The 25579-nt window shown below is 48.4% G+C and overlaps 1 protein-coding gene across 1 annotated transcript; it reads left to right on the top strand.

Annotated features, from left to right (window-relative positions):
• Positions 1-6503: 6503 nt before the first annotated feature.
• CCDC68 (coiled-coil domain containing 68) lies at positions 6504-23626 on the top strand. Its single transcript, XM_026038900.1, has 12 exons — positions 6504-6540; positions 8140-8197; positions 11493-11635; positions 14612-14752; positions 15318-15443; positions 16470-16598; positions 18365-18447; positions 19984-20089; positions 21043-21126; positions 22673-22749; positions 23181-23247; positions 23349-23626. The coding sequence occupies exons 2-11, from the start codon at positions 8179-8181 to the stop codon at positions 23245-23247; spliced, it is 975 nt and encodes a 324-aa protein (XP_025894685.1). The 5' UTR covers positions 6504-6540; positions 8140-8178; the 3' UTR covers positions 23349-23626.
• Positions 23627-25579: the final 1953 nt, after the last annotated feature.

The following is a 25579-nucleotide window of genomic DNA, read 5'->3' on the forward strand; positions in this document are numbered from 1 at the left end:
AACCCGCAGCTCCCCTGTCCACAGGGAAATTGGGATTCAGCCCAAACCTCAGATCCTGCCATTCAGTATCCAACCGCGACTTCAGAGAGTGGAATTAAAGGCAGGAGGCGGAAATGTGCCCCTGTGYTTCGGCAGTGGCATGTGCCACGCTGCCACCCCTTTCTTAGCCATGCCACAAGCTGCGTCCCATCCCGCAGGGAACATCCCCGCTGAGGAACGTGCACGTGCACGGGGCCGGCCGCGAGGGAGCAGTGCCCGTGCCCGGGCTGCCTCCCACGCCGCGTGGCTGATCCATCCCCCTCGAGGCAACAGAAACGTGCCTGCTGTGCCGGCCCCGGGACTGCTGCGCAAGCGGCCGGCTCCCCTGCGGCAGCGCAGCCTGCTCCCGGTGTGCCCGACCAGGAGGTGACTCAGAGGAAACGGGTGAAACACCCAGGTGCTGCAACCGCCCTGCGCCCGAGTGCCTCACCTCCCTGCCACGCACCCGTCTGCTCTGTTAAACAACAACAGAAACCATGAAAAGTCGGAGCCTGCAAATACCTGCTCCTGTCTTGCACATTGATTACAGCCAAAGCAGAAAGAACAAACTCCAAAATGACACAGAAAGCCCAGAAGGAGGCTTTTTTTTTTTTTTTTTTTTTTTTTTTTTTAAGTAAGAGCATATTTGAGGTCCTTAGACTTTGAGAGGTGACATTCAGTTTGCCAACCAGGACACGCAGTTCCGAGCGCTGACGTGCACGCTGCGCGTCCGAGCTCCCACACCTCACACACATCTCACTTGCAACGCAGCCTGCAAATACCCGTGTCCGCTTTAAGCTCTGCGACCGTCCTGCAGGAAGAGTCCCTGCTTTGCCTGGCTCACCCACGAGCCACGTCCCACCAGCAGGATCCGCATTTGCTTTTGCTCCCCCATAAACATATTCAGGGCACGTGGGAGTGCGGGGTGAGGACACAGTCCCGGACCCCACAGAAGTTGAGTCATTAAATTCGTCCTTTTTTTTTTTTCCTGCTAAAATGATGGTGCTTTTTTTCTCAGCGAGAGGCCACGATGATTTTATCACGTCATTTCTGCAATGCCACATCTAAGAGACAAAATCTGGTACGGTGTAAAGAGCTGTAAGCAATGCTATCATTTCGCAAATGCAGAATTAAATGGAAGTGGCACATTTTCAAAACTGTTAGTACAGAAACCCCAAATTTATCACTGTCTGTCATTTTTCAATATGCTTCTTTCTAAGCCTAGCTTTCTGATGAGTAGAATAATTATAATTTAGCTCCAGTAACTTGGGGCTCCATTTTCAGCTAACAGATTGTTTATCAAAATCAAGACCCTGAGCAGCAGCTGTAGGACGGGGAGAGGGAGATTGACGGGGAGAGCAGACCAGTCCTGTGGGAAGCAGATGAACAGAAGGGAATTTAATGACTGCCTCCAAACACAAGTGATCGATTCACTGAACCCGCTCAAGCAAGTCTGCGCTGAGTGATTGGTTTTAGAGGATTCATTATTCACATACATTTAGTGTGCGACGAGAGAGGACACCGTGGGATGGAAATCCGGACTAAATGGACTTTGCAAAATTAAATTTTGCGATTTTGTTTTAAAATTCAAGAATTCCTGCTGTCCTGGTAAGAGACCGGGCAAGCGTGGAGACATGCACTGGTCTGGCCGGGCTGTCATTCCTGCCACGTGGGCTCCCTGCGCTGCAGCCACATCAAAACAAATCTCAGGGCTGCAAAAATATACCACAATTATATTTTTAAACAGCTCTGTACTGCATTTTTGCAAGTTTTTGAGTAGTTTTCTCATTTCCCATCTGACATTTACTGGCACGGCATTTCCTGGCACAAGAGCTCTGAACATAACGCCAAGGTATGAACAGCAAATTGGTTCTGAGCAGCAAAAGAGAGCTAGATACAAGCTACTGCTCAGAAAATAACATCAGGAATGGCGTGAAACGGCAGCTAAAATCCAGCCGTTCCCAGCCCAGCGCGTGGCGAATTCCTGCCGCCCGTGGGGCAGGCTAGCGAGGGCTCAGACCTGTTCTGCAGTCATCSTGTTTGCACTGCATTTTCACTTAAACACCTGATGACAGAACTGCTGGAAAATCCGTGGGAAAATGTGACGGTTGACGGGCTGGAAGTGGCGTAAGATCCCCCGGCTCTCAGTAAATGTGGTGGCACGGGGCTGTGCCGTGGAACCTGCGGGACGCTCCCCGCCAAGGTCCTGGCCACCCTCTCCATGGGAAGGGGTTGCTCTGGGGCTCGGACGATGGCTTCTTCTTGCCTAGACCGAGTCTGCCGCGTTCACACACAGCAGTGTCCCTAAATCCGTAGGAGACGCTGGTGTTGGGCACCACGGCTGCAGCTCCCGCTTCAGGAAGCATTGTGGGCACGCTTTCCAAGCACCTAGTACTGCTTAAAAATAAAAAAAAAAAAAAAAAAAAAGGATTTTTCCTATGTGGGAGCAATTAGATGTCCCATTTAGGTGCTGCTTTAAGAAAGCAAGCACAGAATGCAGGCCCTCAAAAACTCCCGATGTCTGGAAGCCCCTCAAGTCGTAGGCACGAGTGTTTCTCCCGATGAAGTCCTGGGGCATCCCGATGACTGCCGGCGAGTGTATGGATGGTGCTGACCCTGTGGGCCTGTGCCAGCTATGCGGTGACTCGCGGATGAGCCGTGCCCTGCTTCTCTCCTCCCCAGAGCCGTTGGAGCGTCTCTGTTGGGCGCAGGCCAGCTGGAAGCACGAGCAGGAGGACGGTCCAAGCCCTGTGCCCAGCATTCCCAATGGAAACCACGGCTCAGCCTTGTGCTTCAACGACTGAAACACATCCTCCACGTATAGGCAGGGGGTCCTGAACCACCTCTTTGCTTTCCCTCCCTATTTCATAGGAATCCTTGAGGTTGGACCTCTAGAGACCATCCAGTGCAACCCCCTGCACACGCAGGGTCACTGGAGCACGTGGCACAGGCTGTGTCCAAGCGGGTCTTGAAGATCTCCAGAGAAGGAGACTCCACAGCCTCTCTGGGCAGCCTGGGCCAGCGCTCAGGCACCCTCACTGATAAGAAATGTTTCCTTAAGTTCCTGCAGAACTCTTGGTGCTTCAGTTTGTGGCCATTTCTGAATATTACCTCCTTCTKAAGATTTCTGAATATTATCTCCTTCTTCGGAGATGTTTCAAACCCGCTTGGCCGCAGCCCTGTGCCCCGTGCTCTGGGTGACCCTGCGTGTGCAGGGGTTGCACTAGGTGACCTCTGAGGTCCCTTCCAACCTGAAGCATTCTGTGATTCTATGATTAGCAATGAGGGAAACCTGTATACCTGGAGAAACCTGCATCTGGGCCTTCCTGCGTTCTTTAGGAAGGGAAGGGAAGGATGTGTGTGCGGAGAGGAGGGATCAGAGCAGGTCCCTCACACCTGCACATGTGGCTGARCCTCTTGGATGCTCCCAGGTGGAGGCTGGGAGCTCTGCTTGGCCCCTACGTGTGCCGGCCAGGAAGGTCTGGCCGTGGCACCGTGTCACGCCGGGGACCGCGCGCCTTGYGAGCGGCGCGGGGAGCCGTGTCCTCGGGGACAGCCCGTGCACGGGGCCGGGGCCGGGTGACAAAGCCACGCAGCAGCGCGGGCTCATGCCCCGGCTGTCTGCAACGAGGCTCCGGCTCTGCACAGAACGCTTTAACCACTGGGCACCATTGCAGGGGAGTCGCCAACAACGTGAGCCAGGGCCACGAAAGGCAGACTCGAGTTCAGGATGTATTTCCTGCACTCGCACATGCACGCAGAATCACAGAAGCACAGACTGTTCAAGGTTGGAAGGGACCTCTGGAGACCATCGAGTCCAACCTTCCTGCTCAAGCAGGCACACCTAGAGCATGTGGCACAGGGCGGCATCCAGGCGGGTTTGGAAGACCTCCAGACACCACACGATGCAATGTAAGCTCTAGGAGATCCATACATTCATATTCCATGATGTTCTAGAGAGAAAGGAGTCGGAAGCAAGAGAAAACCATAACCTTAAAATGAAAAATGCAAGAAGGCAGCTGGACTTGTTAATAGGTGAGAAAATACCACTGAATCAGTTGTTACCTCTGCGTGTTGGTGCAGGCAGAGGAACATATCTTGGATATTCTTCTTCACCATCAGACCATGAAAACATATTTTTTAAAAAACAAAATCACTTATTAAGATGAAGTTCTCTTCTATCACAGTAGCTTCCCACTGAGTGATGGGACTCTCCACTCTGGGATGCCTGAARCACCAGGACGGGGCCCATGTGCCATCATCACATGGGAAAAGACTGAAGTCTGAAAAAAAGACTTTTAACGTGATCCCTATGAACATCAGCCCCAGGTTATTATCCACAAGGACAACAGCAGTAAGCAAGCAAAATCCCTCTCCTTCCYGTGAGCTTCTATTTTGACTTCTTTTGACCAAAAGCAGCGTGGAGGGGTCAGTGCGACCTGCTCTGCTGAGACCCCGGGTTCCTCCCATGCAGGTTCTTGAAGCAGTAGATGGGGTAGGGGATTTAAAATATATTCTGTGGTAATCACCTCATTTCTTGACTATGCAAGTAACTGCTGACCGGTTTTGCAGTGTGCTGGCATTTAGTTCACAATAGGTCTGTACCTATATGTGTCACATAGAGATGGAAATGCACTTACTGTTAACAGGGATCTTTTCCGATACAGATGCAGAGTGACGTGTGCTCTAAGCGCTATATTCGTAATATCTAACCCTAAGAGCATCATGGCACTGGAGACTAAGATGGAAACTGGTCATTCATGATTTTCAGATCTCACTTTCCTCTACAGTAAGCAGAGTAAATGAGCACTGATGCATCACAGGAGCTTCGTCTAAACAACCATGATGATCCGTGTCCTATTTTTCCTGAATTCTTTGGATTTCTTTGAGGAAAGGCAGTCTACCTTCCTAGCAAGAGATCCTCCTTCTAGGGTGGTCTCCATTCAGTGTGGTTGGTTCCTATGGTCTCATTAGGTGTCCCTGCAGCTGCTGGCCTAAGGGGCTGCTTGTGGTGTTGGAGGAATTTAAGAGTTTTCTTCCATAGCATAGCAGAGAGAGAAAACTGCATCTTAAAATTATTCATAGCAGAGAGGGCTTTCTAGAGAAGTAAAGAGGACAAGGTATTTACCATAAACAAAATGCTCTCTGCTACGAAGACAGACCAGACAAAAATGCACATTTTCGTCCATCGCCTGCACGTGGCCAGGACACAGGGGGTAGCACCTTGTTTGGGCTGAGCTTTGCAGAGAAGCATCTTGTCATAGTTAGTTGTCCCAGGAAAGGCAACTGGAAAGGAAATTATTTAACGTACAATAACAGCAAAGGTGTCTTAAACATCAGCTCTGAGGAGTGAGATGGATAGTTTTGGTGTAGCTGGATCATATGAGATGCTCATGAGGCTGTAAGAAAAGCRAAGTGAAATTGCAGGGGATTGTTTAATAGCAACAGAGCACATAATTCTTGCCAATAATCAGCCCTGATTTTAATTACAGCGAAGCAAGTTTTATAGGCGGCATTTTGTTAGAGCAAATGATCTATCTGGGACAAGAAAATGACAAGCTTTTTGGTTCACAAGCCCCTCTGTACACAGAAAATAGGAGAATCAGATTTCAAGCTTTAGCTTCTATTTAATGAATTCAGATTAGTGGTTGGTTAGACCAGACACAAATATTTATTTCATTTTCAAATAGCAAATATTGTGAGAGGAAGTACTGAGTCGGGAGTAAGCAGACGTTTCCTAGTTTTGGTTAAATGCTTTTAAAATGTCTTTATAAAATACAGGAAGAGTGAGGGCTTCATTTTCTCGCTAATGTTATGTTTTCAGTGCAGGCAAGATAAGAAGAACTCTTTCTATTCTTGCCCAAACTACTCATGCAACAAAACTCTTATCTTAAAAAKACATTGACAGGAACAGTTAACACACTGTATAATTAAAGCAATAAATTAATTACCAGGCTTCCCTGGTGACTATTAAACACTTGAGGCAAAAGAGCTGTCTTTTGCTCCTTGTTGAAGGATTATTGCTGTCTAGCTTGAACGTTTGCTTGAACAATTTAGGACACTTTCTCCCATGCCAATGCACGGGCGCAAAATGCCTAGCACTTATAGGGGTGCAGAAGTTGTTTGAGCAGTTTTGCTAACACGGTTGTTACTTGATAGCTGCAACATCCCAGCACGCTGCATGAAGCGGCCAGGTTACATATTGTGACTGGRAGAAGCATGAGTCAGAGCAAACTGGTTTCCAGCAAGGAATGTGTTTTGCTTTATCATCAGCAAACTTCTCACCAAGGTGATTACTAGCAACACCTGACCTGAGAAGTGATGTAATGCCAAATGCTAATTAAGACTTAATATCTGATCGGCAAAASCTGTAGGCCTCTCCGGTTACACCCAGAAGATACAAGAAGGAAGCTGGATTAACAGGCAGGAACAGCTTTTGTAGGGGGAGAAGAAAAGTGGAGTGTTTCAGTGGTCTCCTGAAAAGCGAGCCCTGTGGAAAAGGCACTTCTTCAAATCAGTGTGGTGGGTACTTGTGTTTGCAGTGTTGTCTTCTGCTTCAAACTCGGGGGGTTGAAAGAAAAAGTTTACTCCCTTTGTTTTCCTTTCAGGATTTGGCTATATGCTTCTATTGTAAAATATATTTCACTGCAGTTCCCTGCCTCTTGTAAGGTAGTAAGATTCCCATAGTCCATGAGCATCTCTTAAGTTTCTAGTATAACCTATACAGAATTTTTAAAATATGWCTTTTAGTTTGATATAGACTTATATTCCTTATTCTTCTTTCTGGCTCTTATTCCTATTCTTATTTCCTATTTGAAAGCCCCTTAAATGGCTGCACTAAAAGATAAGGAAATATGAAATTACACTGTTTGCAATAATTTCATATCTATATTTGGCTCTATATGAGATCTTAGTGGAGAAAAAGCCAGAACCTGGAAACTATTGGATGCTGCTTTTTAGATTATGTGGCATCTAACAGGTTATTATGTCAAAAYTGCCAAAATGACATTTTGCTGCATTTACAGAATCACATATTTCCTAATATACCCCAATAGGCCAACTGCCTTACTCGTGCAAACGCACAGCTGAGCTTTGAGGGACAGCCTATACCAAAACTTTTTTAATTACTTTGMGGATGTTACTGATCTCCCCTTTAATTAAGGTACAAATTATACATTTGAATAATGACATTAAAGCATAGCCTAACGGGGCAAGCTCCAAGAGCTGAAGATTGCCCTTGCATTCATAAGCTCAGCTGGGTATCCTGTGCRTAAACGTATACGTGTCCTATAAGCGGTGTGTGTTGGAGGAGGCAAATCAAGGCTGGGTGAGGAGTGATGAGTCCAAGGGCAGGACCAGGTCTCCAACGTGGATGATGTGTCCGTTCCCTTTCRTTTAGGACAGCTATACGCAGTGCCTATAGGCGCAGTGTTGTCTCATGGCCTCTGTTKTGTCCCATTTTACTTAAGCACTAAAAGCACATGGGGTGTCAGGGCTGGAGGCTGCCCCCCGTGAGCAGGGAGCCTGGTTAGATGGTGGTTGATGCTAGGGGTGTCCTGAAGATCCCACCACCAAGGTTAGCTCCTCAGGTCCTCCCCGAGGCAGGCGGGCATCACCCACGGCAGGGAACGGAGAGCACGCGGAAGGGAAACGGTGTCACACCGAGAACATGGAATATCGCAGCCTGCCTTGGGAGGACTTTGGAGCCGGGYGCTGCCTTCCTCCCGTTGGCTGCCCAGCAGGAGCCATCGCCCTCGGCACACCTGGCCTGCGGGCAGAGAAAAGCGGCAGTCTCTCCTTCTAACTTTTAATAAGTGAATCATTATTAAGACCCGCGRTCCTTTTTATTAATATTAAAAGGAAAGAACGGGAGAAACACACACACACACACCCCGTTTGCGCGGCGTTTGGGGCGCGGCCTCCCCTCAGGGCCGCCCCGCCGCAGGTGAGGCCCGCGGGGGCGGCGCGGCAAGGCGGCCCCGGGCGGGCCGGGCCGGGCCGCGGGAGCCGCTGCGGTGCGAGCCCGCTGCGGGTGGCAGCCGGGCTGAGCGGCCCCTGCTCGGGCCGCCCGCGGCTCCGCGGCCATCTCGTGCTCCTCGCTGACCCGGCTCTTCCCCGCAGGCAGCCGCCCGCCCGGAGGGAGCGCCGGCCGCGCTTAGCATGTCCTCCCCGCCCGGAGGTGAGTCCCTAAACGGGGAGATTTCGGGAAAAGCCGCGGCCCTTCGGCCCCTCACACCGCGTGCATGACAGAGTGGAAGGGCCACATGCGGTTCCCCCTCCTTAGGGGGTACCTGTGGTGCCCAGTGAGCCCCAAACCCGAGGTGTTCCTCCCCAGCCGCTCGGCTCGTGCTCGGGGTAATTGCAATTAAACWGATTAATTCCACTTAGAACAGCTCCCCCCGTTACATAAACGAGTGTCTAACCCAGCCCTCGCAGAGAGGAGGACCTGCTCTGCAGGCAGTTGGCTTTAAAAGTCTGTGCAAACTGAAAATCTTACTAAAACACTTCTCAGGTTATTTTTATTTTTACCTTCTGTGGCATATCTGACTTAGTTTTTGTGTCTATATTTATATGTGTGCATGTGTGGTGTCTCTGGGTGTAATGCAGCTGAATGGCAGCGTGGATAAGGTGTGCACAGAGGTGAGCTTGGAAAGGGAATCCCGCAGGTGGGAAGGAAAATGGAGCTGCYGGCAATGCTGCTGAGTTTCCTCTGGAAAGGAGCTTCAATGGAAGGCTGTTTTCTTCCAAACTATGGGKTTTTTTGTTGCTGCTGTTTGTGGGTTTTTGKTTTTTTTGCCYTTTTTTAATCTACCRTGGAAAGATGTTTGCAGTAGATCTGCAGTTGTCATGATCAYGGCCTTCCATCTGCTTCTCTCTGGCCATGACACAGCTTGTCACGAAGACCGTGGCCATGCACTTCTTTCTAAGTAATAGTAGAATAATGTAGATATTGCTATATAGTGAACTTTACTCAGAATAACGCTATTTTGGGTGTATATTGGGGTGTTCCTCCTATAAGCAAGAGCGGTGCTTTCCTGCATGGAAACTCTATAGCAAGGGACCCTTTGTAGGCCAAAGCAGAAATACGCTTTTATACTCACAAAAACACAACGTTCCTGTGTGTTTTCACACTTACGTTGACAAGCTAAGGTCTRTCTGGGGCAGGGGGGATCCAGCTTGTTTGACAGGGCACAGAAAGCTGGGTGCTGATGCAGGGGGACGGGGGGATGTTTCTGCAAACATTAACCCCCTTAAAGCAGGGTTTCTAACCAGGGAATCTGTTCACCCATCTAAGAGCAATAGGTGAGTTTGTCATTTTTTAAAAAGATTTTTTTTGTTTGTTTGCTAGTGAAGTACAGAGAGTATTTATGTGCTGCAGGAAGCCAGAGCCATGATGCCATCTCCAAGCTTTGTGGAAGGTTGTGTTAAAGGCTTTAGAGCCCTGCTCTGCTGACACCTCCTCCCCCTGCAAGGACAGACGTGCCAAAAAGGAGTATTTAGTTGTGCAAACTCCCGCTCCCTCCCTCTGGCATCAGGGCTTTTTGCCTCAGGTGGAGATTGGGGCCSCTACTGCTCTGTTTTCTTGGCTCAACTTGTGCAGAGCTGGAAAAACAACTCAATTCCTGGGATTTTTCTTTTGAGGGCAGGTAGAGATTTCAGCCTGAATTATCTTGGGCCAAAGGGATAACTGATCCCAAATTGCCCTTGTTTAGGGGTTAACTATTTAAGCTCACTCTTAGATGGCAAGGGAAGGGGGGAGGAAGGAAAACAGCTACCCTGGAGAAAAAACAATTTTGTAAGTTATTTGTCTCTTTGGTGGTAAGCATCTCATGTATCCATGGAAAACTTAATTATGCCATGACTGTAYGCATGCAGAATTCCCATTTTATCCTCTGATCTGGATAACTCACTATATAGAAAAATGAGAGACAAATTGGAGTTTATGCTTTTATCCTTATACAAGAATATACTTTTTTCTTGCTTGAGGGCTTGAGATCAAAGCCCAGTGTCAGTATCCAAATTTTCTGTTCAAGTAGAAATTATGATCAGAAAATTGGTTCTTAGTTTCTCCAGCCTTTGATGAGAACTGCTTGCACTCCTCCTAGGTGAGTAGAGAAAGCTGGAAAGGGGCTAGCGAGGACTTTTATTGCTCTTTTAATTTGTAAATCTCCTAAGAATTAGACTTCTAAATAACAGCCCAGGGGCACTTAAACTTTGTGCGGTGAATTTCTTTATATTTATTTATAGTTAATTTCTAATTTAGTCTGCTGCTGTTGTCTGCTGGGGACACRTGTTAACATAAATTGAAAATACCTCTGGTCTTGATGAGCTGCTGCTGATTCACCTGGGCAGTTACATAAACAAAGTCCACGCAGCTCTTTGTGGCAATGAGAGCCTTCCTCTATTACAGCAATAAATATTTCAAGGTCCCTAATTATATTTTATTAGAAAATGATTTAATTAAGAAGTGTGCTAGATTGAGTGAGCTTCCTGTGTCCTAATGTATTGCAGCACTAACAAGTCGGATTGTTATTACTGAGTGAAGCTGAGTGAAAAATGGTCAAGTTTAAAGACTTGGGATTTCTGCAGCTTAAGAAAATAACTTACAATAATATTTCATTTTAAAATAATAGGCTTTGTAAAAACGAAGCACTTTCTCTTGCAAGTTTTGAGCCGATGCACAGTGTCTCTGCTGTGTGATAAGCCTTTATTACTCTTCTGTGCTGGTTTTAATTAGTTTCAAATGCCTCCAAGGTGCTTGCTAAAGCCCAGCCTGTCCTGTGTGGGGTTGCTGTGCCCGCTTACACCGGGAGCGGGTCCGTGTGTCCGTCGGGATGCACGTAGCACACTGCAGTAATGCAGCTGACACTGGATGTCACCATTGCACAGCGCAAACGCGGCTGAGGGTGCGTGGGACCCTCCGCTCGAGCAGGGCATAGGGAGCACAGCCTGGTGCCCTGAAGGGGCTCACGGCCTCGGAAGGATCCACTGCTGAAATTACACTGGGATGTGAAGCGAGTGGTTCCTTACTGCACAGACCCAGGTCTGGGCTAAACTCACTGCGGGTGGTGAGATCGCTGTGGAGAGTTTAACTGGTTTATGGCAAAGGCCTTGTTTTGTCCTTGGTTAAATTATGTGCACGTGAAGAGTGTTCACGTACTCACAGCTCTGGAGAATCTCTGGCCTTAGGATTTCTGAGATAACACGAGACTGCGGGCTAGCTYGCTAGTAAAAAGCAATTGAATTCTTCAGCCAAAATAATATGTGAATATATTGCTTTTCCCATCTATTAAAAAGAAAAGTATGTACTACTTAAGAAAATGCTCCATGTTCAAGACTTTTAATTTGTCCTTTAAGATTGAAATACCTCCCTGACTCCAGCATGTCTTTGAAGTGGTATTAAGTGGAATGGAATCATGGAATTATTCCCTGTACCTGCATAATAAAGCAAACTTTGCTCTTCATTTGTACAGAAAAGAAAAGCGCACGTATAGTGACAACGACTCTCCTGCTCACTGAACATATAACGAGGGAGGACCGAGGCTCCGAGGGAAATTATCTCCTCTATGGATCCTCTTGTGCCCAAATCACAGAAGAAGCTGAATACGTGAAAAAGGTATTTTTGAAGTAGTTGTTCTGTTCCTTTCTCTGGTTTTATAGAAAACATGCTAAGCAGCACTAATAACTACTGCAAAAAACTTCATATTGCCATAAGGGTCAGAATTATCTGAAAAACCTTCCGTTTATGCATTTATTCTAGGAACACTGTTTACCCTGTGTTAACAGCTTAATTACAGCATGTGCTGTCTTAGCTTGGGTTAAACCCCTTTGAAATTGGGGAGGTTTTTCCGGCCCTCATCTAGGACTGTTGCAGGAGACACCTAAGTACCTGTCCCCACCCCGACTCATGTGTGGACAGAGGCAGCACTGGGGACCATTTGCTTGAAACATCCTGACACCTGGACGCATCAGGTTGTTGCTGCAGGTTCAAATGGTCAGGTTGTAGCTTCTGCAGCTGAAGCTCTGAGGTGTCTCGTAGGGTGACAGGTGAGCACGTGGATAGCAGGCTAAYGACCACACTGTCAATCAGAAGTCTAACAGGAATGTGGTATCTTAGGGCAAAAGATAGGAAGGTGGAAGTGGATAAATATGTAACACTGAAAGCTCTGCAGCATTAAGGTTTAAAACTGATAAGAGCAGAATACTGTGAGATGTGATTCGGGAGAAGATATATCTAAAGCTGCTGCTCARGCTGCCAGGCAGTTTGAAGAGCGCTCTGGCACAGTGCATACCAATGCACTTGCATGTTCGTATTTGAAGCAGTTTGATAGATAATGTCAGTGTTGAACTGAAGGGCTGAGCCAGGTCCCTGGAAAAGATTAGAAGGGCTCGAGCTGTCAGGGAGCAGCCTTCTCCAAAGCAGAAATAGTGGTTTGAGGTACGTGGAGGAACAGCACCGTGGTAGGTGGGGAAGGCAGCCCCAGAGGAGTCAGTGGGCAAGAGCTGCAGCAGTCCTGAGGAAAGTGGAAATGATCTTGCTACTTTCCTCAGTCTGGAGGAAATGTGGGCAGAATGTAGCTTAGAGTGCCTTTGATGAGCAAGGAACAAGTTAAGAAATGCCTTACTCCATTATGGGCTATGCAGTCCAGAGAAGAGGGCCTCAGGCTTTGATTTAAACCAAAAGGAACCATTTTCTTCCTCTTCATAATTACATATGTGAAGTTGTAGAATGAATACTGTATCTTTGAATCTAGAAACCTTAGCATGGATATTTATATTTGAAAGCATTAACATGTCAATCCTGATAAATAACTACAGTCCTTTCTTCGCAATGTTATTTCACAAGATTAATTAGCTTTTAGAATATTGCAGCACATGCAACACAACCCAAAATCTTGTAGATGAAGCAATTACTGAGAAAAAGATATATTCTGTGGTGGTGAGCCTGATTCCTGAAGGTCTAATGAGCTGATGTGCTCTCTGTGTTGAGATGGACAGTGTAGTGAATAGGYAGAACTTGCATCTCTTTCCTAGGAGATCTTGTGAGCCGGGAGACTCGSGTTAGCAGGGTCTGATATCCTATTCCTTTCTCTAAACAATGGTGATCTATAGAACCATAGAATCCATAAATGTGCAAAGGCAGCTTTTCTGCATCCCAGCTGAGCTCGGAAGAGCACTAAAGTATGGCCAACAAGAAGAACCAGTGGGCTGTGTAGGAGTTTTTGTGTTTTTAGGGCTTAATAAGGTAGAGAGCTTAGTGAAAGTAGATGATATAGTATAGTATAGGGCTTAGGGCATGGCGCTCGGAAGATCTCGCGATGTCACGGGAGTTAGGAGCATAACTAATTTAGGCAGTTTACTGATAACCCCATGCCATACAAGGTGAAAAGTTGAAATTAGTCTCCCGATTGGGCAGTAGGTGAGTTTACGCATTTCAAATGGAGTATATAGGCAGACTGAACTACTCAATAATCGCCGTTTTTGTCGCATGCCCCATAGCGGTATCTGTGCTCCAGGGCCCTGGGGTGAGGACAACCCCAGGTCAGTCCAGCTGGCGAACAAGGCTTGCCGACCCCCGTCAGCAACAGGGCTGAAATCCTGCTAATTTAGAAATAATCACAAAAAGTTCTATTAAAAATAAATCCAACTCCTTTTTTATCTGTTCAGTTGAGGAATGAGGTTGAAGAAAAGCCTCTATGGTGAAAAGAAATGGAGAAAATATGCGGATAGAATCAGCATCTAGCAGACAGCAGGCACGTTGCTGAAACCRTTTTTCCACAAGTGTTCACTAGTGTGTGCTCATTGCTTCCTATATGTCTGTTTTGAAACCTTATATATGCAAGAAATATGACCTTCCATCAATCAGGTTTATGCCGGCATGCCCTACTGTATAGGTATGGCCTTTCTTTATATCAGGTTCATTTGTTAAAAATAAGCTATTAAAAATAAAGAATAATCTCTGTTTTAAAGGGTTCTAAGCAGGAAAAAAAAACCCCACTTTCTATTCACTTCAATTTTCCTTGGATTTCCTTGCCAACATCAAACCATTGTTCCAAAGAGACAGTCMTTAGGCAGAAAATGGATTCAGGAATGTCGGAATGTTTTGTTGAAACAGTTAAAGTATGTTGGGAGAAATAAATAGCTGAAAAGTTCTTTTAATGGGAAGTGTTGGGTAACGATTAATAAAGGGCATTTCTKCAGCCTCACCTCTAATACAGCATGTGCTGCAATATTCTAAAAGCTAATTAATCTTGTGAAATAACATTGCGAAGAAAGGACTGTAGTTATTTATCAGGATTGACATGTTAATGCTTTCAAATATAAAGCCCCGGAGAGCTGAACAAACAGAACGCTGTAATTTCTCTCAATTTATTGAGCCTGGTGAAACTGTTGTGACTGTTGCTATGTACGTGGTTTAGGTTTTGTGAAGAGCTCAGCTGTGGAGTTGAAACTTCTACTCCTTCTGTGGAGGAATCGAGGGTTATTAATAAGAAACAAGACTTTTTAGGGTGGCAGCTTTGAATGCAGGTTGTTAAAGCTATTTTTTTTTTAGTATTTTTAAAATGATTGCCATGTGCATTTCCTTTATCAGCTTCCTGAAATCTCGGGCAATAAAGTGGAGTCAAAGAACAGTATGTCTGGCTCCAGCTACWGTCCCGTTGTGGCCAAGATGAAAGAAACGGAACAGCAGCTCTTGCTGGTGAGCAAGGAGAATCAAGTACTAAAGATCAAGGTGAGTCCCAGGGGGTTTTACAGGCTTCCAGWGAGTATCTCTGTCCTGCAACCCAATGGGCATTTACTCCTGATTCCGCAGGAGTTAGTTGAAATAGAAAAGTGCCTATTTTGGTACCGCTTTGCCAGGTTCTCTCCTTACGGAGAGAGAGCAGACCAGCTAGTACAAACTGTTTCATCCCAGTAGACAGGGAAATTCATACTGAAATCTGCTCCTAAGGACATATTTGATTTTTGGGTAGCAAGATGACATTGCCAGCTCTGTTGATAGCTGACAGCAGATGTATTTACAAGCAGTTGGAAGTACATCCCTCCTTTTTAAATCATAATTTGTACAGAATGGCTCAGTACTGAATAAATTTGCCTTTATTTGGAAACGAAAATGCCTGTCAGATCCCTGTTCACATTCATGGCTTTGTTCACAGGTATTTAGGAGGGTTTTTTTAACAAGGGTATGTATTGAAATTTGATGTAGTACAGAGKGCTTATTGTTTGGCATCTAATTAATTATTGCATGGCTTTTATTAAAGCACAATGTCTGCTTTTTGCACAATTACTCTTTCTAGCTGGAAGCTACAAGAGAAGCAGGTGTCCAGGCTCTCAGATCTGCCTCCCAGAAGCTGTATGAGAATTACCACACTGGCTTAGAAGAACTTAGAAAAAGGCATGAGAAGGAAAAGAAGCAAATACAGGTACAAAACCCCCACAGGTAGGGATGGCAACGCTGGCAGTGCCAAAGCATTCCATTCGAGAGAAAGAGAGATTTTTCTTTTCTCCCCTCATTTGGGGTTACATATAAATGTGTTTCAAACCTGAACAACTTCAGGAGCTCTTCACTTTTAGTGGGTAATGTTATGGGTCAAGTCATCTGAAGGTATTTTTCATAGTACTTTCTTACAAGTTTCTTAGGTTATTGTGGAGTCGCATCATGCCAGTAGGTGGTTCTGCAAAGCGGAGTTTCTTATGTGGGCTGTGGCTCTGTGCTGCATATCTTATATCTAAGAGCTCCAGTGTCTGCTTGTGCAGTATGGAAAATTAAATATTTATTTTGGTTTTATTTTTTGATCCTTTGAATTGGGTTTGTAGAATTGGCTCAAAGTTAGACCATGGCATTCCCRTCATTTTTACCCTTTCCCTGTACTCGCAGTGTAGAAAAGAAGTGTGCTTCTGACTAAAGGTGGTGGGGATGTTTTACAGGGCTTAGCAATGAGGCTAAGTCGTGTYGACTGTGGGAGTGTGGAGGAACCAAGAAGACTAGGACACTGTTAGCTGGAATTGGGAAGCATCTTCTTGCTGCAAAACTGGCCTCATTTGGAGGGGCTGTGTGATTAAAATCTGACCTCTGTGAGCGCCAGGGATGTACAGGGAAGGGCTGAGGAAAGGGAAGGGGTGGATGGGGGAAGGAAGGGAAGAGGCTCCTGCTCACTAAGCACCCGCTGGGTGCGGTGTGCCTGGCTAATGCCCTGTGCTGCTCCCTGTGTGCCAGGGTGAGGGCCCTGTCCTTGTGTGCAGGGGGATGAGGCTGCCCGTGCTCGTGGTGCTGCCCTGCCCGTCGTGCCCRCATTGACAGCAGCCCCGCAGAGCCACAACATACGTGGCTGCGGGGATGAGCGCCGAGGCTCCCTGCCAGGCCAGGGTGCTGCTGCCACGGCCTCTCCTCGTGCTCTGCCACGTCGCCAGCTCCCGACACGCACCCCTCTGTGCCCTTTCCACCGCAGGCCTCCAACCTGGAGCAGGAGCGAAAGCTGCAGCAGGACACGGAGCACGCCCGGCGCCTCGCCGAGGGCATCACCGAGAAGTGCGCGCAGCTCTCGGAGATGGAGAAACGCGTGCAGAGGATGGAGGAGGTGGGTCCGGGGAGCCCTCGGGAGCAGCAGGGYGCCTGGGCAGGGACCTCCCCTCGCCTGCGCGCTGCCCAGGGCTGCAGACACCCGCCTTGCTGAGCAGGGAGCGCTCACGGAGCAGCCGAGGGGCTCCCGGGAGAGCCTGGCTCTTCCTGTTACTGCTCGGATGGTTCCTGAGCTGGACCGAGCAGCTGTGTGGAAGATGGGGCTTGGTCTGTTGAAAAGAGGAGTTAATTGGTCGCAGTTTTGAGGGCAAATTAAGTGTTGGAATGAGAGCTGAAGTGACTTTTATCATGTAGCAAAAAAGAATTCCACTCCTTTATGGTGAATTTACTCAAGGGGTTTTAGCTGATTTGCAAGAACTGATGGTATCATGCATAATTTTCCTGATGTGTGCACTGAATAGCAGTGGGAATTATTGTACTGGAAGTCCCATTCTAAAACTAAATATTCCCTGGGCTTACTGTAAGTGCCAGGTCAGTGAATGTGATACCTACATGTAGCTTAGATTAAAGCTGTTAAACGTGGAATAGGGTGCATCTTCCCAAACAAGCAGCCTACCCTGAGCTGGAAGCTGAAGGAATGTAACTAAGACACCGTGGAGTACAACGGAGGAGAAGCAAAGCTCAGGGATGCCTTCTCCCTCTGAACGTGCGAGCTACCAGCAGCAGATGCTGCTTAACGCTGGCTTTGTGCTGCCTCTGGCAGCAGCTTGTGTCAGGATCTGATCGATGGGCAAGGCAGCACCCGAGAACAAAGTGGTTTTGTGCAGTAACAGAGCCAAAGGTAGATACTGGCTGCATAGGTAAACATGTCCAAGAACAAAATCTGACTCTTAGCTCCTGTATCTAGTGGGTTTTGTGATGCATTGAATGTCGGAATGCTTTTTCCTTGGCAGGGGCCACCTTTTTTAGTCTGAAAAGATGGGTTGTAGGATGGCTCATTGGCTCATGCTCCTGGTGTCTAGGGGTCAGAGTCCTGTAGCTGCAAAGGGAYGGCCTAGGAAAGGAGGAGTAGTTTGTGGTGTTATTGGTGTGAARACAGCTTATATAGTTGGAAAGTTTACGTTATAGTTTATACGGTGGGAAAAATGCCATGGTTTGAGACYTGGAATTATCTTCTATTTCTTAACAGTAACAGAATGCGCTCTCCTTGTTACACCTGCCCGTGTCAGGCCTTTTGATAGGCAGTAATGCATCCTGAAATGGAATCAATCAAATAGGACATAAACTTACCCAGATTTTGAGAATGTGTAATTTGCATTTGGGAGTAGTAAATGTACCTTGACTCCTTAAATGCTAGAAGACACGTTTCACTTCTCTATTTAAACTGCACAGATCTTTTTCTTCTGTGTATGAGACGTGCTGATTTCAGCGGCACTGAGCACAGASCAGTGAGCAGTTCAGTCAGAATTAGCTGCTGGGATCCATCACTGCATCCATGGGTTTCTGGAAGTCAAGTGTTAGGAAAAGATTCTTTTGAACCACAGAACGTGGGACATGACAACAAAATGCAGCATCCACTGGCTGCTGAGCAAAATCACAAGATCGAAACTTTAAAGTAATGCATTGTTGTCCCTTTCTACATCAATTCRGTGATCAAACTGTTCTGTGTGTAAAGCTGATGGAGATGGAAGTCCATATATAGATGATTATTGCTGAATTCTGTTTATTGTCAGGTAGTGATCAAATATTTAGTCATCCCTTTCTTGCTACTCAGGTGATAGGAAGTGCTCTGTTGTTCTTACATAACTGCAATTGTTCCCGTAGGAGAAGAMGACTCTGATGGAGAGGAAGCTGTCACTGGAGCAGATGCTTCTACAGATGATGTCAAAGAAAGAAGACAGCAAACGGTGCTTGAATGCCTGTGGTTGTGGTGCCTTTTGTGGGGGAGTATTCCTTATGGGGCACCAGACGAGGGCTTGCTCAGGTTGCTTTTGGGGAGTAAAATGATTCATGTTGTGAAAACCTGAATTTAGAAAACAACAACAAACCAACAAAAAATCATATCCCAGAATCACAGARTGKTMRAGGTTGGAAGGGACCTCTGCAGATCATCTAGTCCAACCCCCTGCTCCAGCAGGGACACCTGGATCGTGGTGTACTGAATCTTGAAGATACTGATTCTTCTCRAGCTTCACTACCTAGTACACTTTCTTCTGTCTTGCACGTACCAGTTGCTTCTCATTCTTGCTTGAAGCGGTTGAAGCTGCAGATCCTGCAGCAAGGAGGCAGCCAGGAACCTCTCTCTCCATCCTGTTGCTGTCACGAACCTTCAAGGCTGCCTCATCTCATCTTTGAGCCACTCCACTTGCTTGCAAAGTTGATCCTGTCCCAAATTGCTCTGAGGTTAGACAGGGAGCATCATTAATCTCGCCCAACAGGGCGCTGCCTCCCGCTGGGATTTGTGCTCTAGTAGCAGAGCATCACGTCRGTAACAAACAGGAGCTGGTGCTGAGTGGAAGGGATGTGTGAATCACACCGTGTCCTCCCCTGTGTTGACAACCTGGGAGGATTTCCCCCTTCCTTTACACGCTCTGTATCTCTACCTTCACCGGCTGGCACCAGTGGGAAGCTAAAAGACTTCCTGAGTTGCTGGCGTTTCCCTGCTGGAGTCCCCTGAGCGGTGAYGTTGTCCTGGGACTGTCACCTTCGTGTGCAGGGCAGCCTGTGCCAGCCGCCTCGGTTGGGGCAGGCATGGTTTATTTCAAGCGTTCACTGTATTCACCTAACAAACGCTTAATGCTCGTTTTTACTCGCCGCATCTTCAGTTGGAGGGCTGTCTGCTGCAGAACGGGCCGTCCCTTTTCAACAGGGACATGTTCCTCAGGGGCTGTCATTCCATAGTGCTTCGGAGTGGCTTTAAGCAGCCCTGGCCTTGAGAGTAAGGGCTCCCTCTTTAGCTCAGGGGTATTACTCCAAAGCACATTTATTTGGCTGCAGTGAGAGGAACAAAACACTGCTGCTCTCTATCCTTTTCTGCTTATTTTGGGTGTAACAAGATCTCTTCTCCTTTATCAGTATCTCTTCTCCTTTATCAGACAGTTTGATGTGTTTKTGGATCCTCTCATTTGTGAATTCAATTTTTGAAGTTATTCATGAATTTTCTTATTAACAGTTAGTRAAGACAGAGGATGGTCTTAACCAGTAAAGCTGTCTCAGTCCATGGTTTATTTGTTCTGCTCAGTAAAGAAATCTTTTTTTAATGTGTGTTTATAAATGAGGATACAGGGCTGTGACTGAGTTGCACTCAGCATCCTTGCTAGCTGCAGGCTGCTGGGTACAGCCTGATGTGGGAAAACTCGGTGGTGTAAAGGTGCTAAAAGCCCCGTTCAGCCAACGCCTGGGGAGGAGGCAGCTAACAGGGTGCTGTGCTTTCCCCTCTCCAGGTGCAYGGCTCTTCAGCTGGAGATTTCCACCCTGCAGGAGCAGATCAGCCACCTGCAGCGCCTGATCCAGGCCCAGCACCAGAACCTGCGCCCCGTCATCCAGGAGGTCAGGAGAGGCTGCTGCAGGGGCTGGGTCCCTCCCCCGTTTGGAAAAACAGCACCGGAGACTTGGTTTTGTGCTCGCCCATCGTGTTCTGCCTGGGTTTGCACACCCTGCATTTGAGTTAGTTTTGGCCCTTCATTTCAAAGGGAAAGGGCATCACTCTAAAAATGGGGTTATTGTGGTGGTGTCAGACGGGACTGTTAGAATCTGCCTGCCAGCCACCTGAAGGGGTTGGGAAACAAGCCTGGTGTTTAGGAAAAGGGAAATTGCCCCCATTTTTCGGGCWTAGTGAAGCTGGAGCAGCTGATTTCCAACCTGCTGAGGCAGGTGGTAAAACCTGGCTGTGACAGAGCTGCCCCATCCCGGGTGTCCCAGCTCCTGCAGGGCCCTTGAACGCCGCTTGTCGGGCGCTCCCGGCGGGCTCTGCTCGCTGCCCGTGGTACACAAACGGCCTTACGCCCCTTGTGTTAACCACATGGATCCACTTTCACCAGCCCAGCGAACAGGTTCAGGTACTGGGGGGAATATGACAAATGTTAAAGCAATTAAACTGCTTTGCAAAGTAACCCTGTAACGTGAGCTGCTCTTACTGACAGTGTTAACCTGTGCTGTGCACTGAGCGACTCCAGCGCGTTTGTCTTCTCCCAACTAGCTGGAACGAGTCCCCTTGCTAATTACCCCTCCTCGTCATGTTCCTGTGAATGTGCCAGCAAAGGCAGACTTGTTATCCTAAGGAAAATCCAGGACTGTTTTATAAATTGGTCAATTAGTTATCCTGCCTTTGAATTTTCCTATGATTAAAAAACCTGGGGATCTCTCTGCTTTAAAGACTTGAAAGGATTGCATTTTTTTTCTCTCATGAAGAGACACATAACATTGTGGTTTTATTTGTCATAGAAATGTTCTCAGTCTTAAGGTTTTTAATCCATTTAAAAACTCTATGTTCTGACTCCTAGGTGGAAGAATTGAACAATGAACTCAGAAATCAAGATAAAAAAATAGGAGATCTGACAGAAAAGCTAAATGCGCTTGAAGCTCAGGTAAAGTGAGAAAGGCACAYGCTAAACTTACACAATTCTGAGATCACAGGTACTTCTCTAAAATTGTTTCACCTGTTGGTGACTCAGCACGGCTTGCGCTAGCACTTCCAGTCCAGGCATAACATGCTGTTTCCCTTGTGGTGTTCCCTAGGGATGAATACCGGGAGCTATTTCCATTGCTGACCTGATGCAAAGGAAGGGCAGTTTTCTCTTTTTTTCCTTGTTTTTTTAAGCAGTCAACAGTTGTGTAGTAGGAAGGATAAACTTGTCTATGACTTAAATGTTGAATGATCCTAAGTGCCCAAGACTTGAGCATCACTTCCACTGCAGAAGGGGAGGTCACAACCCAGTGATTTGACTTTTTTCCAGGTTCTTGCTGTGATCCTGAGGTGAGAGGTCAGGCCTGGCCCCCTGCCCCTTAGGGAAGAGCAGCGTGGCCAGCTCAGGGGCATCATCGTGCACCACAGCCCATGGCCTGACATKAGGGGGTTCACATCTTTTTAGTAAAGATCCTTTGTTGAGCCCAGATCTGCTGCCTGAAGGCAGAGCAGGACTTGCGCAAACAGAGCGTTCCCTGCTCGCTTCCAGCACCTGCATCTCATACTGCACCTTAATGAAAATCTCACCCTTTTTGTCTCTGTGGTTATTTAGACAAACCCACTGCGCTCCTGCATTRAGGGACATCAGCAAAACACCCCGGCTTGGATTTTAGCCACAGCTGGGCTGTCCCCGTGGCCGCTTGGTGACGGGCAGCAGCTTAGGAGTTGGAAGCAGGAAGGAAGGGCAGGACTGTGGGGGATGCAAAGGCCGCAGAGCCAGGTCTGAACCCGTGCTTGGCAGCAGGGTTTAGCAGCGGGGTTTGAACACAGCAATGTGTGGCCAACCCTGTGGGTACCCATGCGCTCAGGCAGCATGAGCAGAGCATTTAACCGAACACAGACATGTGGAATTTGCAGTTTGTGTCTTCCCAGTTTCCCATCACTTCCAGGCCAGCCTTCTCCCTCTGGGGAGTCGAGTCTGTGTTCTTTGCCCACTTCCCTCCTACTGTTTCTTATTTAATTATTAGCAAAATTTGTAGTTGCCTGTCTTCRTGCATGGAAACATGGAAAATAGCTTAGTGAAGGGCCGACTTCTTTACGTCTTCCTGCAATTCATCCATTCTTTTGGTGTTGACTTTAACTAGTTTGGATTACATCTTGGTTACATGCTCCTCGCTGTGTTCAGCCTGTTCTTTTTGGTTATCYGCTGGGGCTGAATGAAACTCTAGCAAATTTCTCTTTGTATCCCGGTTGTGCTCTTGGTATCAGTGTAGGCCGGTGCTCCGGGTGCCTGTGTTTGCCTGGGGGGCACGAGCTGCTGCTCTGTTGGTGTCCGGCTTCCTGCCCGGGAATTGAGGGCTGTGGGGTCCAGTGCTGCATCCTGCAGGAGCCGCYGCTTCCAGACTCGCCCTGCTCCTCCTCGGCTACCTCGGTGCCTTGGCTGGTGATCCGGCCTCATTTCATCTGCTACATTATCCTGAAAAGGTTTCTTTTTTATTTCCTTGCAGAATAAGGAACTTAAAGAAAAGGTGGAATTATGGTCGGGCCAGTCGACGAGTAAAGTCTCCAAAGGGGTCGCAACAGAGTGAGTGTCTGGAAGGGCTGCTGGACGTGGGAACAGAGTGAGGCTCTCAGCTGAACTCGCTGCGGAGCTTGGGTTTGTTCTGCCCTGGTTGGAAGTAACCAGGCTCCATCCTCTGGGCACTGCTCCCCTTCCAAAGGAAAGGGTGGACACGGGCTTCCCTTCAGAGCCCCGAGCCAACACCTGGTGATGTGGGACACGCACGGCGTTGTGCCTCGCTTCACAGGAGCCCAGGGAGGCAGGCTGGGCTAAGTGGGAGGCTCATGCACCCACAGTGAGCCCGGAGAGCCAGTTCTGAGCAGGGGGAGCTCAATCTGGTCCAAGCTGTGTGGCCGACACCTCTGATCAGCATTACTGGGATTGCAGGGCCCGGCTGCACTGACCACAACTGGCTCTGTTTAAGGTTAGATGTTATTCTGTGCTTTGTTTTGCAGTACGCTGCGAAGCTTTGGAACATCGCCTTACTTGATGCTCACCAGGATGAGGAAGCAAGAAAGCTAGGTGAACAAAGGCACCTTTGTCTTTTTTTTAATTACTTGCTAAGTTTTGCTGGATGGGTTGCACTCCTACTAAACACCTGCMTCCTGTTTGCTCCTGCCCAGTACCTTGAGCCCTTGCTGCTGCTTTTGTGAAACCTGGTCCTGGGCTGCTGCTACGGAGCTGCCCATGGCAGAATAAACGTGGAAGCAAAGGTGGAGGTGCTGGAGGGAGAGGAGACCCAGGAACAGCCCCGGCACAGCCAGCACTGCTGCAGCTCCCCTGCTGCAGCTTGCAGCACGTGCTGAAGGACTCTGCCTATGCAGGCTGCAGCAAAGCATTGCATTAGGCTTTGTTGGGTTGTTTGCTTGTTTTTTTAATAATAAACTTTTAGATATTGTTACCTCCTTGCTGGTGCCGCTTTCTTACCTCGGGGCAAGGTGGAAGTGAAAGCTCCTGGCCAYGCAGGATGATGCTGAGGGGTCATGGGGCTTGATGGCAGCGAGTCCTCCGGCTCTGGGCCCCCCAGCTCTTCAAGGCCACTTTGCTGCGGGTTGGAGGGGCCCTCAGCAGCCCAGGCACCTGCACAGGAGCCTTGGGACAAGGAAGCTGCAGGACTTTGCTAGAGCCAGGCTCCTGCTCTTCTGCTCCTGCTGTGCCAATGGAGAGGGGGCTACCCCAGGCAGCTTAGACAGGGCCTTTATTTTCCTTTTTTTTTTTTTTTTTTTTTTTAAGTTTCCTTTGGCAGGTCTGAGCTTAGCTTTGCACCAAGGGAAAGCAGCGGCATCGACCTGGGCACAGGCCCTGTAAAGCAGGGCCGGGGCAGAGCGGCTCCTTTTCCCACTCGTGAGTGTGACAACCTCATTGCTATTCCCTAGGGAAGGGATGTTCTGCATCCCAGGAGACAAACCTTGGCCCCCACGGCAGCCTCCTGCAGGGAGGGGATAGTTGCCTGTTCCTAGTTTCTGATGCAGGGCAGCCCTAGGGCTGGGGGCCAAAAACAAAAACCCAGGAACTGCAGAGTATTTTTAATTGCATTTTTCATCTCACCAGCAGCACCAGTGGCCCTTCAAAAGGAGGGGGGCTGTTTAACCAAGACAGATACCCATGTCTTGCTTTGTGCTCTTTCCTACCTGCCTGCAGCTCCCTTATCCATGTACAGTGCAATGCGGCACCYGGGATTACGGAGCTGCTCCTGGGCAGCCATCACCACCACGAACGCATCAGCTGCAGCCTGGAGCAGCTCCGGGGGGTCTTTTACAGCAAAGCAAGGGRGAGAGGGGCAAGAAACTCACAGCTTGGCTTCCTGGCCCTGCGTCTCAGCAGCCRGGTAAACCTGTGCCTGGTTCTGCCGTGGCTTCCAACACGTTTCCCCCTCCCYTTCTCTGTGTCCGAGCTGGGCGCAGGGTCCCCTTCCTGCCCACACCTCCCCGTGTGCACGGGCCTGAACACGTCACCTCTCGGCAGCCCCTGCGCTTCATAGCCCCMTATAGCTCAATATCAGACACCTCCAGGCCAGCAACTCCGGAGGTAAAACCTGCTACCTTAAACTAGAGCCCTGGCCTGTTGCTAGTGGGTAGTTACCAAAATCACACCTAATGCAGCATTTATTGAAGTGTCTTACGTGGTCGGCTCCTCTACAGCCCTGATCCCCATCTGAGAGCTCTCTCCGGAGGCAGACGTTGAGGAAGCAGCTTTTAGCCTTGGGAAACCAGCCTACGGCAGCAGCTTTGGTGACGGCACCAGGGCTGCAGGTGCCTTTGGGTGCTGGGTGGAGCTCCACGTGCCTCAACCTCCATAAAACAAGAGCAGAGGCTGAAAGGGGGGAGCCCGACACTGCAGGGAGACGCTCCAGGCCCAGCACCGGCCAACACGGCTCCTGGTGACATTCCTACCACCTGGCAGTGGCTCCATCTYGCAGCGTTTCTTTCCTGAAAGACCCCCGGCTCTCCCTTTATGCTGGGACACCCTCCAGTTTTATTCTCTGGAGGAGGAGGAGCAGGAGCCAGGGAGGAAGCAGCACTGGGTGCTGCAGCTGCCGCAGGCTGCTCGGCGGGAGCGGATTCCAGGCGCGAGGTGCCAGAGGCAGCAGGAGCTGCGCCGGGACAGCAGGCAGCTCCTCCTCAGCACGAGAGCCCGCAGGGCCCGAACCGCAGTTCTGCGTTTGTCAGTCCACAGTCCTGCCAACCTGCCCAATTTAACTGAAATCTTCCTTAAAAAGTCACTCTTTCCCCTCCTGAGCGAGGGCAGCACGAGCAGCAGCCTCAGGCAGCAGCTACGGGCACAGAGCTGCRCTCTTACCCGAGCCTGCACGGATCCACACGCTATCCCACGACTGCCAAAATGATCCAGGTAA

Source organism: Nothoprocta perdicaria, unplaced genomic scaffold, assembly GCF_003342845.1.
Source record: "Nothoprocta perdicaria isolate Ctin4 unplaced genomic scaffold, notPer1 scaffold_10, whole genome shotgun sequence".
Lineage (NCBI taxonomy): Eukaryota > Metazoa > Chordata > Aves > Tinamiformes > Tinamidae > Nothoprocta > Nothoprocta perdicaria.